This window comes from Gopherus flavomarginatus, chromosome 7, assembly GCF_025201925.1.
Source record: "Gopherus flavomarginatus isolate rGopFla2 chromosome 7, rGopFla2.mat.asm, whole genome shotgun sequence".
NCBI lineage: Eukaryota > Metazoa > Chordata > Testudines > Testudinidae > Gopherus > Gopherus flavomarginatus.
In genome coordinates, this window is record NC_066623.1 from 87328409 (window position 1) to 87350411 (window position 22003).

Genomic DNA, 22003 nt, shown 5'->3' on the forward strand with positions numbered 1-22003 from the left:
TAAGGTTTTAATAAAATAATGAAGCTAGCCTATGTGATTTCACTGTTTAAGCTGAATGAAGTGTATAAAGTAAACTAACCTTGTAAATGGTGAAAAGTAAATCAGGTTAGCAGAGGGGAATTGTGAAGATCAATTAATGATTGTACAGTCATTTGGTTATGTGAAGTGCTATGAATTAAAGCTAAAAGCATTTGAAAAATCTAATGGTAGTAACAAAGGTGCAGACATCTTATTAAAAGTGACAGTGTGACTGAGTATCCTTTGTAAGCAACACTTGCTGATTTGCAGATTCTCCCAGTCCTGTATTAGCAAAGGATTGTCATTTATGCTTTAAATTTTGTCAATGGTTATGACCAAATATGCCAACTAGAAAAGCAAGTGTATTAAAGAGGTTGAGTATGCACAGAAGCTATGTAACATCTAATCTTATATGGATCAGCATGCATTTTATTACCAAGATTGATAGTTAAAACTTCCCTGTTTTTGTAGTTGTAGAAAATAGAAGTTTGGGTATTTCTTTTTTTTTTTTTTTTTTTTTTTTTTTTTTTTTTTAGTATTCTGACCTTTTCCTGTTGTGGTGGGGTGGGAGGAAGGTGCACTTTGTACAGTCTTTCTTGTTGCCCATAGCTAGTGATCTTTTGTGAAATGGTTTTAAATTCTCAGTGGCGACAGCTGTGTTATCCAAATTGCAGAATTAATATGGTAGTAGCTGCTACCAAGGAGGAACATAAATATTACAAGGGAGAAAAAGATGACTGAAAATGAAGAGATTGTCAGCACTATGATCTCACTCCTGCTGATCAGCTTGGAATTACTGGGCCCAGTTCCCTTCTCGTGTGTGCCCTAATTTTACCCTGATGTAACTCTGTTAGCTTCAGTGGGATTACTCCTGATTGACACTGGTGAAAATGAAAAGAAAATCAGATCCACTGTCTTTTAAGACTGGTATTCCCTTGAAGGTCCTGATTTCTGTCATAGAGTAAAGAGCTTGTGTGGAGATGTGTGCACTCAGCACAGAAAATTACATGACACCTTTCTGATATATGTTTCTCGTTAGCCTCCTTCCACTGCTGATATGATGGAAGGCTTTTATTCTTCAACAAAGTGTCAGTTGATGTGACTTGTTTAAGCCTTGGGAAACACTATTTCACAGGTGAAGGTCACGTGGGAACTGGCTAACTTCCAAGCCTGTTTTGGGGGCATTGTGCCAGGAAAAAGGAAAGTGTTTTTGGCAGCTAAGAGGCAGGACAACTTGAGACTCTTGGGAGGAATGAAACCTGAGAGGCTGTAAAAATAGTAAACCCAATAATAATGGGGGATTTCAACTATCCCCGTATTGACTGGATACATGTCATCTCAGAATGGGATGCAGAGTCAGTTTCTTGACACCATAAATGATTGCATCTTGGTGCAGTTAGTCCTGGAACCCACAAGAGGAAAGGCAATTCTTGATTTTAGTTCTAAGTGGAGCACAGGATCTGGTCCAGGAGGTGAATATAGCTGAGCCACTAGGTAATAGCAACAATAATCTAATTAAATTTAACATCCCTCGGGCGGGGTGAGGAGGACACGAAAGAAGCCCACCAAATTAGTATTTAACTTCAGAAAGGGAACTACACAAAAATGAGGAAACTAGTTAAACAGAAATTAAAAGGTACAGTCTCAAAAGTGAAATGCCTGTAAGCTACATGGAAACTCTTTAAAAATACCCTAATAGAGGCTCAAATTAAATGTTTATTTGATATTAAAAAACATAGTAAGAGGACCAAAAAAGTGCCATCATGGCTAAACAACAAAGTAAAAGAAGCAAATAGAGGCAAAAAGGCATCCTTTTAAAAACTGGAAGTTAAATCCTACTGAGGAAAATAAGAGTATAAACTCTTGCAAGTCAAATGCAAAAGTATAATTAGGCAGTGTCATAAACAGATAGTTAAGGGTTAATGTTTCTTTTACCTGTGAAGGGTTAAGAAGCTCAGTAAACCTGGCTGACACCTGACCAGAGGACCAATAAGGGGACAAGATACTTTCAAATCTTGGTGAAGGGAAGTTTTTGTTTGTGCTCTTTGTTTTGGGTGTTGTTCGCTCTTGGGACTAAGAGGGACCAGACATTAGTCCAGGCTCTCCAGATCTTTCTAAACCAGTCTCTCATGTTTCAAAATTGTAAGTAACAGCCAGGCAAGGCAGATTAGTTTTATTTTTGTTTTCTCATCTTGTAAATGTCCTTTTTCGCTGAGAGGATTTTACCTCTGTTTGCTGTAACTTTTAACCTAAGGCTAGAGGGGGTTCCTCTGAGCTATACGAATTTGATTACCCTGTAAAGTATTTTCCATCCTGATTTTACAGAGATGATTTTTACCTTTCTTCTTTAATTAAAAGCTTTCTTTTAAGAACCTGATTGATTTTTCCTTGTTTTAAGATCCAAGGGGATTGAATCTGGACTCACCAGGGATTGGTGGGGGGGAAAGGATGGAGGATGGTTAATTTCTCCTTGTTTTAAGATCCAAGGGGTTTGGATCTGTGTTCACCAGGGAACTGGTGAAGTCCCTCAAGGCTTTGCCAGGGATGTTGTGAAGGCCAAAACTATAACAGAATTCAAAAAAGAAGTAGATAAGTTCATGGAGGATAGGTCCATCAACGGCTGTTAGCCCAGTTGCTCAGGGATGCAACACCATGGTCTGAGCCCCTTGCCTCTCGTTGGGAGTGGATGACGGGATGGATCGCTCGGTCACCTTTTATCTTAATTCCCTCTGGGGCACCTGGCACTGGCCATTGTTAGAAGACATGATACTGGGCTAAATGGACTGTTGGTCTGACCCAGTATGGCTGTTCTTATGTGCATTCAGTCTCCTCCTTGTCATTGCAGAGTGAGGGGGACAGGGTAGCTGCCAAGAGAAAGGTGTATTTAAGACCATTTGACTGTAGTGGAATAGTGTTCTGATACTCAGAGGAAGGGAGGGGGAGACAATGGAACAGGGTTCTCAGCTGCAGTGACAGAGTCAGGGCTCTTATGAGAATAAGAAGAAAGATGAGTGCACTGAAGAGAATTCCTCTGTAGTACTTCATTGCAGAGCACTGCAGGCTGTATGCTCTCCTGAGTAGTCTAAGGGAAGTGGCAGTACTCAGAGGAGAGAGTATCTGTAGTGCTCCACAGTCTTACCATCTAAACTCATGGCTACCTGGCATCTGTACCCTGTTGAAGCAGTCAAGTCAGCTTGCGTGAGGACACATTACACAAACAAATGGGGTACAACAGAGGTAGGTGGGCTGAGTGAATTGTTCATATGTTGTTTGCACCAATTCTGTTTTGTTAGGCAAAGCCTCAATAGAATGGGAAGAAGCAAGCTTCTGACTGTCCTCTGCCAACTTTTGGCTGAAAAAGTCAGCAAAGTGCAGAAATACTTCAGTTTGTCTAAGCGATGCACAATATTTGTCTAAGTAGATCCCATATTTATTGAGTATTGACTAACTTCTTCCATAGTTCACAATTTTTTGTTGCTGCCATCTGCCGTTAATGGGCAGCTTTAAAAATGCATTCCTATTTTGTTTTTGTTCTTTTTCTTTTTAAGGATCTGGAATCATACCTGCAAACAAGGCTGAGGCAGGAGCAACAGAAATTTCTCCTCCAAGTCCTAATCCTTTGAAAAAAGGAGGATCGATTAATTGGCCTTTCCCTGATAAAATAAAATCTCCTAGAACTGTGAGAAAACTTTCAATGAAAATGAAAAAATTGCCAGAACTCAGCAGGAAGCTGAGCATCAAAGGAACCTCAGGCTCTAATAGTTCAGATAATCCTTCTTCTTTGCTGAAAGGTGACTGTCAGGATACAAGCCATGCCACATCTTTGCCATCTTCTGGAAACGCAACAGCAGCTGCTAGCAGGAATGTTATAAGTCGCTACCATCTTGATAGTAGTGTTTCGTCGCAACACGGCTACAAAAAGAAAAGCAGTGGGAGTTCCAAATCCTCCAGTAAAGGTGGTTACCTCAGTGATGGAGACTCTCCTGAACTTATAGCAAAATCGGGAAAACATGGTTCTGTCAGCAGGTTTGGGAAAGGAAAAGAGACACTTCCAAGTAACAACAATAAACCTGAAATAGACATTGATGCTTTTAGACATTACAGCTTTTCTGATCAACCCAAATGTTCCCAGTACATATCTGGGCTCATGAGTGTTCACTTCTATGGTGCTGAAGATTTGAAACCACCACGGATGGACTCGAAAGATGTCTTTTGTGCAATTCAGGTAGATTCAGTAAACAAGGCAAGAACAGCCTTGCTTACATGCAGGACGACTTTTTTGGATATGGACCACACTTTCAACATAGAAATTGAAAATGCCCAGCACTTAAAACTAGTGGTCTTCAGCTGGGAGCCCACCCCACGGAAAAATCGTGTTTGCTGTTATGGAACAGTGGTTCTCCCCACTCTTTTTCGAGTGACAAAGACACATCAGCTGGCTGTCAAACTGGAGCCCAGAGGACTTATTTATGTCAAACTGACTCTCATAGAACAGTGGGAGAATTCTCTTCATGGTCTAGTTGCAGATCGAGAGCCAGTGATATTTGGAGTAGATGCTCAAAAAGTTGTTGAGAAGGAAAATGTGGGCTTGATGGTACCGCTTCTGATGCAGAAATGTATTGTGGAGATTGAAAAGAGAGGCTGCCAGGTACTGTAAACTCTTTAAAAAATTATCCTATATCGTGGCTGAATTTTCTTTTGCACTATTATGTTTAGAATTTGAGCAACGAGCAAGGCAGTACAATAAGTGTGTTTTCCACAGTGTGTCTTTTTTTTTCTTTTTCTTTGCTTCTCCTCTTATTTGGTCTCATCATTTTATTGCTGTCAGTGTACAAATTTCTCCCCTTGTTCATTGTAACATGGTGAGGAACAATAAGGCTGGGTGAACCAGCATTTTCAGCTTCTTCAGACCCAGTGGTGTGTTAGGACAATGGGAACATAAATAAAACTGTAGATCATGGCACTTGGAATAACTCCTCGGTTAAGGCAGCATTGGGGTTAGGACTCACCACTTCCTGACTTCCAACCAATGGCTCATTCCGTAAGACCATTTTACTGCGTACATGTTGAAAAGATATAATGTAAAATTCCCAAACACCCACAATTCAGGCATTGTGCCATCTAAAATAAAGTTATGTGCTATCATCTTGGCAAAACTTCCATTTAGCAAATGCATTCACAAGCCAAAATGTGAAGGATCAACTCTGATTTGTCCCTTAGCCTTTATTTTATTTATGCTGCTGTACATAACATGTCTGCCTTTAAGCACAAGCTACTGCTTGGGAAGCCCTCAAACAGACTAAAAACTTCTCAGGCCAAGTCTGGTCTACCCCTCTGGCAGCTGGACAAAAAGGAGACAAAACTGTTGTTGTCTTCCTCCACACACACACACCCTTCCTTCCTTCCTTTCTTTCTTTCTTTCTTTTTTCCTGCCTTCATGGGGAGACCCCAAAATTGTAAGATTAACTCTGCAATCTAGTAGTGTCAAGCAGTGTCTTTTGTTCATCTTGTATAGTTTATGGTTAAGTCTAGTGGTTGTAAAATATGTATTAAAAGGAGCATCATATCTTCATCTTCCAGTAACACTTCCAATTCATAGAATGTCAGGGTTGGAAGGGACCTCAGGAGGTCATCTAGTCCAACTCCCTGCTCAAAGCAGGATCAATCCCCAGACAGATCTTTACCCCAGTTCCCTAAATGGCCCACTCAAGGATTGAACTCTCAACCCTGGGTTTAGCAGGCCAATGCTCGAACCACTGAGCTATCCTTTCCTGCTGAAAAAAATTTCTAACATAAGGAAGGTGCACAGTTCTCATGGCAGACTGCTCCTCTGGCCAATTTAATTGAAATTAGCAGAACAACTTTCACATATTTCAGAGTATCCGAACAAGCGGGCTGTAGCCCATGAAAGCTTATGCTCAAATAAATTTGTTAGTCTCTAAGGTGCCACAAGTACTCCTAACTTTCACATAGTGCTCCATAACATTTGTGAGGCCTGGGAGCGTCTGACACATGCTTTCATTCAAGGTGTGCATTTTTGTTTGATGAACCCTGCAGTGTAGAAGTAGTCACAAGCCCTAGTTTATTACATTTTAAAATTTGTGCCATTTTTGGTGAATGGTTTTGGGCCAAATGGTTTCACCACTCCCATTTTTGACTTTGATCATGAGACTCCGGTTTTTCTACAGCACTTGCTTGCTAAACCTAGTCGTGCAGATGATATCGGGTAATCAAGACATTACTGATCGTTGTACAATTGGGATCTGAATTGTCTTCAGGTGCCTGGTGCTTCTAAGCATGAAAAGTAATTTTTCAACCTGCACAAACAAGACTGAGAACATTAAATGTACAGTGCATGCTAATTTCACATTTGACTATCTATACATGAAACTTCTTGGATTTCTTACTGAACTACGCAGAATGTAAGTTTGTGTTTCTACTAATGTCACTGGTGTCTGGATGATTTAACAAGCTGTGATAGTAAAACCTTATGGCTAATAGTTGAGTATTTGTCGAATAACTTCATATATATTGCTAATTTCTGCTTTCAGTTATGGATGTAACATCCATTGCCTTCATTTCTTAACTCTTCATTTACATCAGTGGGTTTTGGATCCTGGTAACTTATTTGACCATCAGCATATGGTCAAACAAATGCCCCTTTTTATAAGCCATCATATATAATATAAGACTCCTGGGTTCTAGTCTCTGTTGTGCTCATGACTCACTCTGTAGCCTTAGACAAACTAATCAGTTTACCAGTCAGTAAAATAGGGATCAAAATAACTCTCTCACTCTTAGAGGTGGTTTTAGGTTTATTTCTTTAACATTTGAGAAGTGTAGGAAGAATGGGTGTTACCAAAATACAAAGTTGTTTTTAAAATAATAACTATATCAAGTTAGAGTGTGTGGAAGTATATGTGCCAAACACTCTTCGATGCATGATAATCGTGTGTAGATACCGTTCCTATGTTCCTGAATGTGTTAGATTACTTTAGGAAATATAACCTCCTGCTTTGTATAAAAGTTTTTATGTATCTTGAAATAATGTATATGTTGGTATAATATCTTAACGCTTCTCAAATTTGTTTCTTGGTTTCCTGATGCTAGAGTACATCTGTTGTCTCTTGATACCCCAGCGGATATATCATCAAATATAATTAAATATTGGTAATGATGTAGTTATTTGCTGTGAAAGCAAGTGTGTCAATATAAATTACTCACTTAACAAAATAAAATTGAAATAATTTCTTTATAAATTGATTTACAGCATAGCCTTGTTTCTTAATGTGCATAATCTGTGGCCAGGTTTCATAGGTACGAAGCTTGTTTACTGAAGGGCCTATTAATCATCAGTAGACTAATATCTGTAGAATTACCTTACAAAGTCCAAGACAGATTTTTCTAATCCAAATGATTTTCTGCTTAAACTCAAATGAGTTAACGTATGATGAATTAAACAATTACACTAGCACAAAAGCGGTGAGCTGAACAAGCAGAGTAGCAAGAGGGTTGCAGTTTCACCTGCACAACTTTGCGTTATTCATTGAGATTACACCCACTCACCAGTGGTTATAAAGAGTAAATGTGATCAGAGTTCTAGTTTGTGTGTCACAACAGAGGAAAATGAGTGTGGAAGTTGTTTTTTAAAGAAGCCACTAGACAGTGAGCAGCAAAGAGCACTTAGATTAATGTAAAGCCTTTTATAATTTTTTTCCATTTTGTATAACAGCTTATTGTTCTAGTGCTCCTTTACAAATGATTATAAAAAAATCATTGAAGGTGGTTAAGACATTATTCCTATTCCTTGTCAATAAGAAGGGTTTATGTGTGGATGTGTAAAAATGAATAGTCTTTTGGGGAGGGAGTTGTTTGCTTTACACTAATATTTAACACTAAGTCCTGCAACTTTTTATCAGATAGAGTTTATTAAAACATTTATTCTTAAACAGAACATTGCTAGCATCTGCTATGGGTTCATGGAAGCCTTTTTGTGCTCTTCCTGAGTGACTCGATGATAAACCAATATGTTAATAAACATCACTTTCTGTCAAAGATATAATGGTTCAATATGCGTGGCTGTGGATATTAGCTGCATCCATAGAAACAAACTGATAAGAGATTGAGTTTCAGTATTGTCAAGAACATTATTATTTGTTTACTATTATAACCCAGACTGTAGACATTATACAGTAGTGATAACATGTTGTTGTTTGATGTTACAAGATTTTGCCATATGCTTTTGTTTTTTACTTAAGTTTTAGGGTGCGAGCATATTTTTCATCCTTAACGGAAGACATTGTGAAAATCTCATTCTTTTCCTGCCAGTTATCTGAGTAGTGCTACTTAGTGCTCCGTAATGGGTAATATGTCACAGTGTGGCCATGATTTCACTTCTAGGTTGTAGGCCTGTACCGATTATGTGGTTCAGCAGCAGTCAAGAAAGAGCTTCGAGAGGCGTTTGAGAGGGATAGCAAGGCTGTTAATCTCTGTGAAAACCAATACCCAGATATTAATGTGATAACAGGTAATGCACTTACTTTTGTTCTTCATATATACCATGAAAAATCCCTATCTAAATATAGAAAATTGTGCTTTAAAATGGCTCATTGGAGAGTAACACAGACAATCCATTAGCTACACTTCATTTTGCTGAACAAGAAAGGGAAGATGAATCCTAACTTTTGTCATGTTAAAATGAGATGTGCCAGTGATAGAGGGATAAAGGTTTGAAGAGAATGGAGGTCTCCGTGGTGTGCCAAACCTTTAAAACTATTTATTCTTTGTATTGTGATAGCTCCTAGGAGACCTAGTCATGACCAATACCCCATTGGGCTAGATGCTGTTCAAGCACAGAACAAAAACTCAGTCCCTGCTCCAAATATCCTACAATCTTAAGAGAAGAGACAGCATGTGGATATAGCCACATGGGAGAGTACAAAGAAACTTGTCTCATTTATGAGCTTAGGCCCCAGTCCTTGTGCTAATTTTACAAATAATTCCATTGGCTTCAATGGGACTACTCACAATGCAGAAAGTTAATCATGTCCATAAGGCCTTGTAGAATTGGGTCCTTAGAGCCAGATCCTGCACCCATTTAAGCCAATAGCAAAACTTCCATTGATTTATGTGGGAGCTAGATTAGTGAATAGTGCATAGAAATTCAAGGTGTGCAGTGGGAAATAATTAGCCATTTTTTTTTGTTGGTCATTTATAGAAAAATAATTTGGGCCTCATTTTATCTAAAGTCTTATCTGTCTGTGTAGTTCATATTCCTGTCACTCAGTGGGATTCCTGGTAAGAGTTTGGAGAATTGAGACAATTTTTATGATGAGAGTCTTAGTTTGGATAGCCTTCTGGAAATAAACCAGAATGTTTTGTGGTATATACTCTGCATTTCACCTGGAACATTTAGTAGTAGGAATCTTTGGCTTTTTTAAAGGTGGAATAATTTTATGACTAACCTTAGTTTACGTAACAAATATTAGTAATCTATTTTCAGGCTTCGTGGTATAAATTAGTTGCCTGCAGAAATTGGAATGGAGTTTTTCCTTCATATACATTCAGGGCTTGAAAATTTACTCAGCATGCGATAGCCCCGGTGCAAATTTTGCTGTGCTACAACACCCTCTGTCACTTGTAAAGAAATAACAATTGTGTTGTTTAATTGTTTGGTACTTTAATTTCCAACATATTGTCAGTCAACTTTCTATTTTAAAAAAGTAACTTACTGCTAAGAGTGGGTGAATAGAAGAAACTTTATCAGCAGATTTTATGCAATTAATTTTATGGTGTTTGCTAAATAATATCTTTGCAGAATAGAATTTGACCAACTCTATTTACTATAGTTACCTTGGCTAGTTTCATTGTTGGTTTTTGTCTTCTCCAGCAATGCCAGTTACTGGCTACTCCCAGAGGCAAGATATTGGATTTAATTATATATTCTTTATTTTGAAAGGTTGCACAATGAACACTCATCAAGCTTTTAAAAAATATTCTTTGATGTAACTTCTTTTAATAAATTCACAAGAAAAAAGTGGTGATAGCTCTTAGGACCAGCTTCTTTCAGGACTTTATGGTCCTCTGTTGCTCTTGATCATTGTAAACAAGCACTGGAAATGCAGATGACTGTTGTTGCTTAGGTTTGTGAATTAACTAATAGAAACGAGTTTAATTATGTCAAACATCAGAAACCAACCACTTAATAGTGGGCTGTAACTTAGGCTACGACTTTACTACCCGCCATATCAGCGGGTAGCAATCGATTTCTTGGGGATCGATATATCGCGTCTCATCTAGGCGCGATATATCGATTCCCGAAGGAGTGCCTATCGATCCCGGAACTCCACCAACCCGAACGGCGGTAGCAGAGTCGACATGGGGAGCCGCGGACATCGATCCCGCGCTGTGAGGACGGTAGGTAATTCGATCTAAGATACTTCGACTTCAGCTACGTTATTCACGTAGCTGAAGTTGTGTATCTTAGATCGATTTCTCCCCGTAGTGTAGACCAGCCCTGAGTAATGACCAAACCCATGTATTGCAGAGACAAGTTTTGGCTCAATGAAAAATTGAAATAGCATCTCGCATCTTAATATAAAGCCTCATATACTATAAACCTTCAGCATTTACAGAAGCAATTCAGACACATGGGAGACTTATGAAATAGTTTATAGCCACACCCAGAAAAACTAGCAATATTTCTAGGGTTGCCAACCCTCCAGGATTGTCCTGGAGTCTACAGAAATTAAAGATTAATCTTTAGTTAAAGATTGTCATGTGATGAAATTGTGAGGAGTATGGCCAACCAAAATTGACAACCCTAAATATTTCATAGCATTCCAGTTACCTGTGCAACTCACCACTTCAAGTATTTCTTATAATTGATTTAAGGTCAGGTTTGACCTGGGATAGTGCGAAGTATAGAAAGAAAGCCCTGGTGTTGCAGTTGAACTAGTCTGGTCCTTCGAATACAATCACACAGTACTGTGGATAAATTAGGGTGACCAGATGGGATGAAGAAAATATCAGGACATGGAGGGCGGAGAGTCCTGCCAGCAGAGCACAAAAAAAAACAACACCCAAAATGGAGTCCTGCTAACCGAGCAAAAAAAACAAAACCAGGAGTGTGAAACATTGGGACAAACTGCATCCCGACCAAACATCAGTCAGGATGCGGGACAGACGCCAAAATCTCGATTTTACCGAGACGTCTGGTCACCCTAGGATAAATACAAAAGATCACTTTAATTGTGCAAAATACATTGGTGCATGCTTTTGTTGTTCTTGATTATTAAGCTACGTCTGTTTAAATGTGCAGGGTCTCCTGTACTCCTGACTTCTTGTTTTGAACTACTGCAGCTTCTTAATTTTTTGCATTTGACTTTTGTTTTCATAAGGTACAAAGCATGCCATTTTGAGGTCTTTGTTTTTAAGCAAGAGTCAGATATGCTTTTATACATTATAAAATGTATGCTGCTTTGTTTCTGAAGAAAAAGCATATTTTAGGGAATCACATTTTAAAAATTATTTGCTACAGCATCTCTTCAACTGTGCAGTTCTGAAACTCACGATGCTTACTGGTTCTCTAACAGTTGGCAGGCTTGCTGTATGTGTCTGCACAGTGAATAGTTACCTTCCGCAAACTGTAGTCAGTTCTGTCACTGGTTACAATCTGAACAGTTCAGTCTTTGATGAGCCTCTAATACCTCCTGACATATCAAAGGCATCATACATACTTTTCCATCCTTATGTGTAAGTAGGGTGACCAGATGTCCCGGTTTTATAGGGACAGTCCCTATTTTGGGGTTTTTTTCTTATATAGGCTCCTATTACCCCCCAGCCTGTCCTATTTTTCACACTTGCTGTCTGGTCACCCTATATGTAAGTATCTGTTAGTGCATATTTCACCTACATTATCTCTTTGTTGCTGAAGAACAGGGTTCTTAATGTTTTATTGTAGTGTTTAAAATGCTAAGGCTGAGGCATATGATTATACTTTTATAAGCCAAATCATGTGTTCCCTAAAATATGAATAATCATAAACCTTAGCTCTTTTTGAAGACTAGTGCTTTATTTGAGCCCATATTGAAATTTGAGGAGCACTGTTGTTTTCAAAACATTATGAATATATTTTCTTTTGATAGCTCTCCAAGGCCTAAGGAATGAACATTTAATGATTAAGTCTTGACTGAGAAATGCTCTTGAGGCTGGCGCTGGCTTCCACGCAATTAAATGCGTTCGTGGCTCAAAATAAAATGGGCTGCCGGTTTTAGGAGCTAGCCAGTAGTAATGTTGTTGCATCATGTGAATTCACATGGATGGAAGCAGACATCTCTGAGTAAAGCATGTAATACAGTTAACAGTTCAGTGGGTCAGAAAAATGAGAAATTAATGAAGTGGATGGTGGTTTCTGCTTGCTGTCTAAATTTGTTCTGTGTCGTGAGTGGTTGTGTGAAGAAGAAAGCAGCAATGAGCTGTCAATCAGGAGAGCATAGCTTAGATTCATAAAAATAACTGCAGCCTCTTACAGGGCTAATTTAGCAAAGGGAACAGTAAAAAGATTGAGAGGTCAAAGGGCACTCCATGGCTCAAAACTATTCTGTTGTTCAGGGAGTAAGCAAGAGAAGGTTATCCTGGGGGGTGGGGCGAGGGGGAGAGGTTGGTCCCATAACCATGGACTCTATTATATGGACTATTGTATTAGGTAAATTGAAAAATCCTATTTCTTTTGTTTTTTACAGTGCAAATATTTGTATAAAAATAAATGTAAAGTGAGCACTGTACATTTTATGTTCTGTGTTGTAATTGAAATAAATATATTTGAAAATGTACAAAACATCCAAAAATGTTTAAATTAATGGCATTCAATTGTTTAACAGTGTAATTAATTGTGATTAATTTTTTGATATATATATATATATATAAATAAAATCAGTCACACTGTTGAACAATAATATATATAATATAAAAACAACCTTGCTTTTTGAAGAGGACCACAGCAATAAAAAAGCTGTAACCTGAATATTGAGGTGGATCCTTGAAAGGACGTGTTTACAAATTTAAAGGAAGAGTAAAAATTTTGATTTAAATATATGTTGGGTTGAATACTGTGTACTGAGTGTGCGTGATATAACATTTCTTTCAGTTGGGAAGTGTGCACTTAAACTTAGATGCATGTCTGAGGAATGCACACCCATGTAGCATGTCTGTGGGTAAGAGCCTGCTCCTGTTGACGTACATTTTGAAATTCACATTGCTTTCAATGGGAGCAGAACTTGGCTTCAAGTGTGGACTGTTTGTCTCAAGGAGTTTATAATCTTCTCAAACTGAAAAGCTCCAGATCTATTTTTTTCCTTTTTCCTCTGCCCTTTCTTTCTTTCTTATTTTTATAGGCTTTAAAAACCTAGGAGAGTTAATGTTAAAAACTATTAATGCCCTGATAAAGTTAGACAGCTAAAACTGGAACAAATCAGCTATGCTTTTAATGGCAGCGTTAATTTGGCCATGTTGCACTAATCAGAAAAATAGGACTAGGAAATAGTACGTTTGTGTAATGGGGGGCAAGTTAATGTTACTCTTTGGAATCTTAGCTTCCCCATTTTCTGACTTGCCTACAATTTTAACTGTTCTTTCTTAACATTGTTTCAATGCAGTACATTTTCCTTTTTTACTTTCAAAGAAATAAGAACAAAGATTGATAATAGTTGTAATAGTTATACTCCATGTATGAAAACCATCTAAGGAGGAAAAATTAAATCTGCCCACTCTCTGTATTTATGCGAAATTAATTTTTAACAAAATATTTAATGAGACAGTTTACTTTACAGCTGGCTCATAGAGCAGGCTTTGCCGTGTGACAACTCTTGCTTTGTTAAAGAACACAACAGTGATAGTCTGTCATGGTTTGGGGAGTGACATGTCCTATGTTTAGCAGATACTTAAAATTATACCTCTCTTATTTCCTGCTTCCAGCTCTATCATGCCAGGTGCTGCCACTAACCAAAGTGGAGGCTGCATTTATTAGGTTAATTATGGTAACACTTTATGAAAAGGAGTTTTAGCTAAAATGAAATATCAGATTATAATATGTCTAACTGAGCTGTATCTTAATTAAAGTGGTTGTTTGCATGATATACTGTGCTTGGACATTTGGTAGCACTGAGAGTGATTTTTTAATTAGTTTTTTTAAATCAGAGTGGTAAAAGAGGTAGGGTGGAGAGAGAAGTAAAACCTACACATCTTTAGGTGGTTTCTTTGTTTTTGTAATACTGTGGTTTTTTGCTTCTAGATACCAGGCATGTGTTTATCGTTTCCAAGTGGCTATGATGAGTGCTCTTGTTTTTTCTGTAAGCAATTGAAATAGTACTCATCCTGAAGTATTAGCCAGGAGTTTAGACCTGTTTTTACAAAAATTTGCAAATGCTGTGGTTAACTCCTCGCACCCACTTCCCCGGTGCCCTTTCCCTCAATTCTATTTTAGGCTGATGGAGAGGCTCATAGAGAAGCAGGTATAATGAAACGCTTCCTGGCTGTTGGCATCCCACAGAATCACATTTCTCTTTTCCTTTTCCTCCTCCCTTTCTACCCCAATCCTGTCCAAAATGACTTTTATAAATGGTCATCTGCATGTCCCTTCATGGGCTTGGCTACACTTGCAAGTTAGAGCACATTAAAGCAGCCTCGCGCGCCCTAACTCCTGATGTGTCCACACTGGCAAGGCACGTATAGTGCCTGGACTCTGCAGTTGGAACAGTCCTGGTAATCCACCTCCACGAGAAGCATAAAGCTTGGTGCGCCCTGGCTGAAGCGCCCCAGCATCAGTGTAGACAAGGTGTTGTGTTACTCTGCTATGATTGGCCTCCAGAAACATCCCATAATCTCCTGAAGTCAAGTGGCCACTCTTGTTTTGAAATCGGCTGCAGGCATGCAGATATCCCCTTTCAAAGCTCCATTTTTGACATCCTTCATGCTTATCTGCTCCAGGACAAAGCAAACCTTTAGTGTGGAATGCTGTTGTTGTGAGTGGGTGGGGCAAGGAGGGGAGCTCTGCTGCTGTCTGAACTTACAAGGCAACATGCTAGCATGCTCTCAGCCCCCCCAAAACACACTCTCTCTCCCCTCACATACATGCAACATGCTCACTGTCATACTCCACCTCGCTCCCCCATTTGAAAAGCACGTTGCAGCCATTTGCACACTGGGATAGCTACCACAATGCACTGCTCTTTGTGGTGTTGCAAGAGCTGTTAATGTGGCCATGCGCTTGCAGCTGGCGGTATAAATACATAGCAGCATTTTCCCTGCTGGGGTCTCCAAAGGCAGGTATAACTCTCACTACATCTGCAAGTGTAGCCAAGCCCTTAATGTTGGGACTACAGCAATAATTCTCTACTAGTTAGTGTTTTCTGGGATCAAGAAAATGTGCAGAAGTAGGTTCTTGCATTCACTGCTGCAAATGTCTGTGGGCTCGTCTACACTGCAACGTTGTCGACAAAACTTTTGTCTTTCACAGGTACTTAAAAAAGCCCTCCTGCGAAAGACAAAAGTTTTGCTGACGCAAGTGGCAGTGTGAACGCGGCTTTGTCGGCAGGTGCACTCTCCTGCCGACAAAGCTAACGCCGCTCACGGGGCTGAAAGTATTTTGTTGGCAAATACTGCTGACAAGATACCCAAGAGAGCGTTTACACACGCTGACTTTTAGCGACAAGGCCATGTCGACACAGCCTTGTCGCTAAAAGCTGCTTAGTGTAGACAAGCCCTGTGATCTTAGTATATTCTTATGTTCAGTGAGTGTTGCAGGAGTTCTGCACTTCTTGAGCTTGGGCATATAGTTGCCAAAGAGGTGCTGAGTGGAAATGTCTATGAATGGGAATGGCTGCTGTGGGCCATATCATTCTGTGACCATTGATCTCTTGTTGGCTAGTTCAGCAGCTATAAATGCTCCAGGTGGTTAGAAAGTGGGACGTTGGGTGGGGTTGATGTTTTTGTTTTAGGGATTGGCTGCTCTTTTCTGCTTTGGATTAGTGTTAGTACACAGAGCATGGCCTTCTATTGATTCTTGGCAATCGGGCACATTTTATAAACCGTAATAAGAAACAATGAGATGAATAGGAAAGGAATTAATCACCAGGCACACATGAAGCCATGTGTCACTAGGCTTTGGTGTAGCAGAGAGGTTTAGGTCATTCCTAGTTACTATAGCTCTCCCTTCCTGAGACAGCAGATATGTGGGAAAGCTACTAGCAGCTTCTTTTCTGCTCCTCCCTTACTACTTGTAAATGGCAAAATCCTGGATTGACGTTCTCCAACTTACCCTTGAGAGAGCTGTGGATGAGATCACTGATAGCATGCATTTTCCAGGTGTGCATGTGCTCATCCCATACATACTCTTTCCTCTGGGAGTACCAGGCACCTTTCACATGTCAGGCACCTCTGGTGCCATCACCTGGATAAAACACTCTCTGTGGGCCTCAGTGTAAATGAATGTAAAGGCACAGTAGTTATTTGAGTAATTAAGAACTTTTATTCTATTTTCTGCCTTGGTATTCTGGCTCTGAATAATGCTAGACAGTAGTACTGCACTGCTGCTGTTCTGGAAGGACAGAGTCTTTTACAGAAGGTGGCAGAACCACCAACGCAGAGGAGCTGGTGTAATAAATAGCACTGTTGAGAGCCTAACAAAGGCTCTGTTGCACTGTCATACAGCAGAGTCAGCAAGTAGCGTGGAGCGGAACAAAAGGGACTGGGGAAGAGCAAGTGAGCAATCTTACCCCAGTGGGGGGCAGACTCCCAATTTTGATGCACTTGTAAACTTGCCCTGAACACCAATGAGAAGCATTGTTTGTATGAATAATTCTGCCTGAGAGAGGAATATAACTCATTCTGGGGCAGCTAGAGTTCTGTCATTAATGGGGGGTGTTTAAAATGTTTTCAAATTTTTACTGTGTCCTGGACTATGAAAATGTCGGAGAAAGAGAGCTCTGCATCAAAATGAAGCAATTAATCTTCATTCTTGTGTGTGAATTTTATACTGGTATGAATTGCATATGACAAGTTTTGGTGGAATGCATTTGTGACCTGTTAGAACTGGAGAGATTTTTATCATGGAGAAGAAAAATGCTCTCATGTTAGCAGTCATTACTGCACCTACTGTGCGCAACGTAGGCCGTTTCTAAAGTGCTCTGTATACTGGCACTGCAAAAATAGAGGAAGGATAGTTCAATGGATGGGGACTGGCTTGGGAGACCTGGGTTTAATTCTTGCTCTGCCACAAACTTCCTGGGCAAATCACTGCGGGTATGTGTACACTGCAACCACAGGCTGCGATTTAACCTAGCTAGCCACCTGGGTAATTACCCAGGGTTCCGGACAGGGTTGTACAGCCCATGCTAAAGCCTGGGATGCTGGAACATCAAATATTCCGCATCTGTAAAATGGGGATAATAGTATTTTCCTACCTCTCAGGGATGTTGTGAAGATACATTCATTTAAAGATTGAAGAGCTTAGATCAGAGGTGGGCAAACTTTTTGGCCTGAAGGCCACATCTGGGACTAGAAATTGTATGAGGGGCCATGATTGCTCACAAAATTGGGGTTGCAATGTGGGAGGGGATCATGGCTCAGGTTGGTGATGCAGGCTCTGGGATGTTGCCAGAAATGAGGAGTTCAGGGTGCGGGAGGGGGCTCCAGGCTGGGGCAGGAGAGTTGGGTGGGGGTGTGTGCTCTGGGGTGGGGCTGGGGGATGAGGAGTTTGGGGTGCAGGAGGGTACTCCAGGCTGGGATTGAGGGATTCAGAGTATAGGAGGGGGATCAGGGCTGGTCAAGGGAGAGGCTCAGGGGTGCAGGCTTACCTCAAGTGGCTCCCAGAAGTAGTGGCATATCCCCTCTCCAGCTCCTATGCCGAGATGTGACCAGATGGCTCTGCGCACAGCCACGTGGCTCTGCATGCTGCCCTGTCCGCAGTCACTGCCCCTGCAGCTCCCATTGGCTGCTGTTCCTGGCCAATGGGAGCTGTGAGGGTGGTGCTTGACACGGGGACAGCGTGCAGAGTGGAGGCCCCTGGCTGCCTGTAAGCGTAGGAGCCGGGGAGGGCCATGCCGCCACTTCCAGGAGCTGTGTGGCGCAGCCCCCAACTCTGCTCCCCGGCTGACACAGGGCAAGCCCCAGACCTTGCTCTCCAGCAGGAGCTCAAGGGCCAGATTAAAACAGCTGGTGGGCCGGATCCAACTTGCAGGCTGTAGTTTGCCCACACCTGGCTTAGATACTACAGTAAATATAAAGGAGAGAGGTCTGAGGTAAGTCTAGTAATAATAGTGCTATAAGCATACTTGAAAAAGTTTCCAGAGCCTCAAAATATTATGAAGTAATGAAATACCATCATCGGGCAGTGGCACTCCCAGTAATTCAAGCCTTTGGGAGCTCCCCAAATAATATGATTTTAGCCTATTCTTATTTCCTCCCTGCAAATGTAAGATTTAGAAAACAGCCTGGCGAATTCTCTTGTGGGAAGAGTGCAGGTTATGTACCTTATCACTCCCAAGAAATTCTGCAATGTGAGAGTCTGCAGCTTGTTAAATGCATCTATTCCTGTCTCTTTTGTGAAGGTGTCCTCAAGGATTATCTAAGAGAGCTGCCCTCTCCCCTGATAACTAAGCAGCTCTATGAAACAGTGTTAGATGCCATGATGAAAAATCCCTTGAAAATGACAGCAAACGGTTGTGAAAATGATCCAAGTGACTCTGAGCATACGGTGGCCCTTCTGGATTGTCTGCCAGATGTTGAAAAGGTGAGTACTATTGGCCAGCTAAAATGATAATAAATCGCCAGTTGCAGAAAGGGAAGGAACTCTTTATTAGACTACACATAAATGCCTCTGAGCTCTTATGCTTTCTATCTGTAACCCAAATACCCACTTGATAGATAACACTTTCAAGCTGTCTTTTACTTTAGGGTCTGTATTGCTGGGTTTAACTTGTACTTTGTGTGTTTTACCTCTTCCGGTGTACAAAACAGACTTAAAAATGGCATACGGGTATTTTTTAAAATTGTTAAAAGGGAGATCCTGACTATGAGCTGTATTAAAGTCTCATCGCTCTTTGTGTTTTCCTGGGTATCCTGACCAATGCTTACCTGAGTAACTGCATTCTTCTCTAAACATATGAGATAGGGCTATAAGCTGCCATATGTTGTAATGTAATAGCTGCCATGTTCCATCCAAGAGAATACTGCAATCGGCATATCCTTGACAGGCAAAGTGAACCCTGTATATAGATTGTGGAGTGCGGTGGGAGGATTCAGTCTGAAAGGCACTCTGTAAATCCCTCTTGTTGAATTATTATTATTATTATTAACAACAATGCAATAAAACTTTAACCTAGTTTAATGTTGGCATAAATATATTTTACAGGAGTAAAAGTTAAAGGTTGTTAACGGAAAAACTAAAGAATGAGAACTGACTTGATTGTTTAATGTGTGTACTGTAAATGGACGAATAAATTGCTTTTGAGCAAAGTAGAGCATAGTAAATGTTTAACCTTTAGCCAGCAAATGTGCTTGTGTTAAGTATTTTATTACCTTAATTTAAAAGATGAATTAATGTTCCTTTTTAAGAAATTTTTATTGATTTGATTGCCAGCTGTTCGTTGGTTTTTCATTTTTATGTTGTAAAGTGCCCAGAATTCAGGATGGATGCTTCAGTAATAAAATAATCCCCCAGACAGCAGATAGTCTGTGTTGCAGAAATGAATGCTCATTCTCCATCAAGGAGGACTGCATCTGAGGTGGTGAAAGGAGCAGGTCCTGCTTCTGTATTTGTACATATGTTCTGTTCTCTGATTCATAGTTCAAAGGCTGCTTAACTTCTGGGTCCTACCGTTTAACACATAACATTACAGTGCCATTGCTTTAAGGTGCACATCCTATGGCAGGGGTAGCTGAGCCGCATGCGTCTCTTTTACAGTTAAAGTGCAGCTCACAGAGCCCCTCCATTTACCTTCTCCCATTCTCCACCTATCTCACTGGGGCAGGGGGAAGGAAGCTTGTGGCTTCTGCCCTGCGGCATGTTGGTGGGGCATGACTGCCTGGGCTCAAGGCTTCAGCCCTGAGACTCCCCTCCCTACGGGCTGAAGCCTGAGCCACACAGGCACGCCCAGCTCTCAAACTTCTAAAGATTATCTGTGCGGCTTGAAGGGTTAGTACGTTTGGCCGCCCCATCCTCTGAGTATGTGATGTATTGCCTGAGGTACCATTCTCTCTTCCTGATGATCTGAGAGATTAAAGGAGCAGCCTTGAACATCTTGAGCAGATACTAACCCCTCATTGGAGTGTTCATGGGGTTGCACATTCATAAACAAAGCCCCTTTCTTCAAGATTACAACTATTCCTAGAAGTTGCTCTTCTAACTAAGGGGTGTAGTACATAGGGCTTGAATGTCCGTGGCTGACAATCCTGCAGTTTTAAAGAATTCTCAGTTCATGTAGGGCCAGATTCGGCCATCTATAACACATGTTGAGTAGTATTGTATTCTTCTAGTCCCACTTTGTTCAGTGGAACTACCACTGGGGTAAGGAGCTAGACAATATGAGTAAAAGCACCAGAATCTAGTCCTTAATGTTAAATGAAGGACACTGCCCCTTTGCAAAATAATCTTTGGAAGCTAAGCATTTTGAATGCTGAAAAAGACGTAATTCTAATAAGTCATTTCCACTTAAGGCAGATCTGGGTGGCCAGAAAACTGATAGAGGCCAATTTTTATTTTTATCAAGCCAGACTTCTTGTGTCCCTGCTGCTTCTTCAGTTTCTTTCCTTTCTCTGGTGTCCTCTTTTCACTGTAAGAAAATCTATACACGTACATCAGAGATCATGTAAGAGAGAAATTTTTTACCCAAGACATCTGTCTTAACCGGCCTGCACTGTAATGGAGTCCAATACAACTCGATGTTCAGTGCTTAGATACTGCAAGTGATTGTGTTATAGGGTATATGACAAGTACCCTTGAAAATAGCACTATTGAACAATAGCCATAGGATAACGGACGGTATTTTTGCTGTATCTGAAACTTAACTTTTCATTTTAGGCAACCTTAAAGATGCTGTTGGATCACCTGAAATTGGTGGCGTCTTATCATGAAGTAAATAAGATGACGTGCCAGAATTTAGCTGTGTGTTTTGGGCCTGTCTTACTGAGCCAGAGGCAGGAGACCTCATACCATAATAACAGAGTCTTTACAGATTCAGAAGAGCTTGCTAGTGCCCTGGACTTCAAAAAACACATAGAAGTTCTTCATTATTTGCTCCAGCTATGGCCAGGTAATAAAGTTTGTGAAAAATTCTGTCTGAGAAAGCAACATTGTCAGATCCTAAAATATAACCAAATGACTCTATAACTGTGTGACTATAGAGTATTGTTTATGGGGTATACAAATGGTATTGGGACTCTTCTCAGTTATAGGTTAACATGTCACAACATACAACTTGGTGATTAAAGAGACCACAGTAATTCTATTATCTATTGTATCCAACTGTTGTTTTATTAAAATGTATCATTCAGTGGTAGATCCTGTGCTTTGATGATCTCTCTATCAATTGAAAATAACAAGATTTAAAAGTGCACATACAAAAAGCTGTTTCAGTGCATTTTGTGTGGTGGTCTCACGCAACTGTGATAATAGAAATAGACAAAAGGCAAAAAACCTCACCTAATGGGGTATTGCTCCTACAGATGACCCAGCTCGGGTTTCTGATGTGTTTGGCCTTTTACCGGCTTTGGCCTGAACAGGTATAGATTCTTTCGGTTTTATGGGTTCTTAAATTTCATAGACAGACCTGCTGAATTATTGTTATTTCTATTACAGTAGTGGCTAGAAGCCCCAGACAGAATTTGAGACTCCAGCTATACAACTGTGTAGCAGAAGGCTTTGGGGAGATAGGTAATGAGCCAATTTCTGAGAGGTGCAGAGCACCCGTAGCTCCCATTCACTTCATTG

General features: G+C 40.3%; 1 protein-coding gene across 3 annotated transcripts in view; it reads left to right on the forward strand.

The window, feature by feature from the left end:
• Positions 1-22003, forward strand: part of SYDE2 (synapse defective Rho GTPase homolog 2) — a 47502-nt gene that overhangs the window by 19109 nt on the left and 6390 nt on the right. For all 3 annotated transcript variants that reach the window (XM_050962095.1, XM_050962097.1, XM_050962096.1), the window contains exons 3-6: positions 3567-4666; positions 8419-8545; positions 18624-18805; positions 21095-21326. In XM_050962095.1, coding sequence (XP_050818052.1) covers positions 3567-4666; positions 8419-8545; positions 18624-18805; positions 21095-21326 — 1641 coding nt within the window. The remainder of the gene's footprint in view (positions 1-3566; positions 4667-8418; positions 8546-18623; positions 18806-21094; positions 21327-22003) is intronic.